At 44.9% G+C, this 3,130-nt stretch overlaps 1 protein-coding gene across 1 annotated transcript; it reads right to left on the reverse strand.

Moving 5' to 3' along the window:
- Positions 1 to 851: 851 nt before the first annotated feature.
- LOC18433763 (uncharacterized) lies at positions 852 to 1,493 on the reverse strand. The gene has a single exon (XM_006843843.3). The coding sequence runs from the start codon at positions 1,491 to 1,493 to the stop codon at positions 852 to 854; it is 642 nt and encodes a 213-aa protein (XP_006843906.1).
- Between the last annotated feature and the right edge of the window lie 1,637 nt (positions 1,494 to 3,130).

The raw sequence follows: 3,130 nt of genomic DNA on the forward strand, positions 1-3,130 counted from the left end.
TATGCCAAATGATTAAATGCTCCCGCGAGATGACTAAATGGTCCGGCGGGAACATTATTCCGGGTGGGCTACGGGTTAGCACTAACGGACGAAAACACGTACTTTGACGTCAGCACGTGAGAGGAGAGAGAAAAACACACGTGAAAAAAGCTAGCCTCGTGCTTATATCCCTTGTGGATGGCCAAACGATAGGATATGTACGTGTGCGCCATACGCACGTGCGGGATACACGGGCGTGTGGGAAATTCGCAGGAGAGATGAGAGAGAGAGTGGTTGATATCTGGCTTAGAGAGAGAGAGAGAGCTGTGAAGATTCATGAGATACGGGTGAATTAAGAGAGAGAAAGGACTGTAATTGCTGCTTTTCTAGAGAGAGAGAGTGGGGTTGGTATTTGGATAACTAAGAGCGAGAGAGAGAGAGCTGTAAAAATACATGAGAAAGGAAGGGTGAATTAAGAGAGAGAAAGGAAGAGTGAATTAAGAGAGAGAAAGGACTGTAATAGCAGATTTTAGAGAGAGAGAGAGAGAGAGTAGGAGCTGGGGGTGGAAATAGAAACTCGAGGGATGCAGCCATGTAAAAATGTGGGGCCGCGGGCTGATAGTAAAACCTTGTTTGACCATGGTTCTGTTCTAGAGAGAGAGAGAAGGACACTCCTAGAGTGAGAGAGGGGGGGAGTCACCAGTGTAAGGATATAGCGAGAGGTGCGTTGCAGATGGGGAAACTTTCGGACTGCAAAACCTGGTGGCGCAACGGCTCAAAAAAAATTGAGTTGCGCCACCAGTTTCGGTGTCAAAAACAGAAAAGCCCCACTGCCGCTGCCACCACCACTGCCTCTACCGAAATACCACCGCTCAGAAGGTCCAGAGACCAGTGGGTGCCTCATAATAACCGGCATCCCCAGCCTCTGGGGCCTCCTCCTCTTCCTCTGTCGGAATGAAATTACCTACCGTGAATCCCTCCAGCGAGGGATGAAAAACTCCGCCGCCGTTGGATTCTGGCAAAAACTCGTCCATCAGTGGCCAGTCTATGGGCGGAGGCGGCGGTGGCAGCGGCTCTGAATGTTCCGACGTGTTTCCTTCTGACGGCTCCTGTCTTTCTGGCCCCGACATGCCGGGTGAATCTGACGTAGCTCCTGATGTAGGCGGTGGTCCCTCATGAGCGAACCTGGCTGCTACCAACTGTATCTGGGCGGGGCTGAGGGACCCAGCGGCAGAAATCTCAGGTGGGTTCGCCGGGAAATTGAGCTTTGCGGATGGGCCCCGCAGGCAAAAGACAGCAGCATCGTAGGCCCTAGCGGCCTTCTCAGGTGCGTCGTAGGACCCAAGCCATATGCGCTCTCTACTGTTCGGGAGGCGGACTTCTGCCACCCATTTTCCCCACTTCCTCATCCTCACACCCTTGAAAATTTGGCCACTGCCACCACTGTCGCTGCTCGAATTCTCTCGTCTTCCCGGCCTCGTTCTCGTGCCACTCGACGATGATGGTCTCACCATCTCAAAAGATTATATGTTTCTTTAAACACTGCTCTCACAACCTCCTCAAAATGAAATGGCATTGGATTCAGGATTATACGAGAGAAAATGGCAATGACAAATCAGGAAAAATTTGCAGTAATGAATCGGAAATCTCTAACTATCGGCCTTCATCGACAAAAATTCACGAAACATCGAGATTTCGCCTGAAATATGCTGGTCAAATAAGTACTTTACAGAGGTACTGGTCGGATAATCGTGATTTGGCCGGAATGTTTTTTCCGAAACGTCTGTGGGCTGAGCTATTGAGTGAGGACGGTGGGGGCGGGGGGGTTTTATATATTTATGGATCGACGGCGGGGGTTGCTATCAAAGCGCGTGGGAAGCCTTTGAAGACAAGCGAAGTGACACGTGTACGCCACGTGGTCAATGAGATCGCGGGGGGCTAACGCGGGGGTTGACAATGTGCAGTATTCAGGCGGGTCCCTCTGTTGACATCTGGATCGACTGTAACCCTTGGATTTCATCTCGATGTTGTGTTGAGTGGTCTCAGCCGACCACGTGGAGAGATATAGAGAATGCTGAGTGGTGTTTACTAGGGGTGACGCGGAGGAAATTCCGCTTTTGTGGGGCCCAAGCAAGGGTCAAATTCAAACTGATATTGGTCTGCTTCTAGATGACGTGTCTTTTTGTGGGTCCTTTTCGTTATTATTATTGATAGTGCCATCGGACGGCTGAAAAAAGATCAAAGCCAGGACGATTAGTAGTGTACAACCACGAGCAAGGCGCGAGTGTTTTTGTTTTGGATAACTTTATTCCAGTGTCGGAAAAGTTGGACGGTTCCTCGGAAAGTCAACTCGGGCCAGCCTCCTACGTCCAAGGCCCAGTCCGACGTGAACCCGAGTAATGTAGCACATGAAAATTATTAAAACTGCAAAAATACTTAAAAATGAGAAAAACTATGTTTAGCAAAACTAATCACATTAGATGGTGAAAAATGAGTCGGTGTTTTAAATTTTTTTAAAAAAAGATGCGAACATACAAAAATAAGTATTCATGGTCAAAATGATAAAAAAATATAAATAAAAATGTTGCAAATATATTTTTTATTTTTTTAATAAATTTTTTTTTTGTTTTTTTAAAATCTCCGAGTTGGACCTCAAACTGGGCCGTGTAGAAATGACTCGGCCAACTTTTTAAACCCTGCTTTATACATGGAAATCCAAACATTTTTTTTCACATGGGTGTGGTTCTTATATGGTGATTATATTAAAGAAATGAAGTAAGGCACATGTTTAAACTTTATCAAAAAGACGTAGTTCTGAAGTGAGAAACTCTCATATGATGATTTTAAAATCTTGATTGTGAACTTTAAAGGTGAAGGGGATCATCGGATCTATAAACGCTTAAAAGTTCTTCAAATTGGACTATCCAAATGATGTGTTAGAAGATACTTAAATTTATTTTATTTTATTATTATTATTATTATTTATATTCAAGTTGAGGTGATCCATCAAATGAATTTCCAGCATTGTTTTCCAATGGATTTTTGAGGTGCGCTTCACTTGTCTAGTATGACTTCCTTTTAATAATTTTTATTTTTTATATTTTTATAAGTGGTTTTGGCACCCCATATTTTTAAAAAATTTGCAGATCTG

Source organism: Amborella trichopoda, chromosome 12 (genome assembly GCF_054954075.1).
Source record: "Amborella trichopoda isolate Santa Cruz 75 chromosome 12, AtrichopodaSantaCruz75HAP2 v2.0, whole genome shotgun sequence".
Lineage (NCBI taxonomy): Eukaryota > Viridiplantae > Streptophyta > Magnoliopsida > Amborellales > Amborellaceae > Amborella > Amborella trichopoda.

Bases quoted from the DNA above. Each gene is read 5' to 3' on its own strand.
- LOC18433763 (XM_006843843.3), bottom strand. From the start codon at position 1,493: ATGGTGAGACCATCATCGTCGAGTGGCACGAGAACGAGGCCGGGAAGA.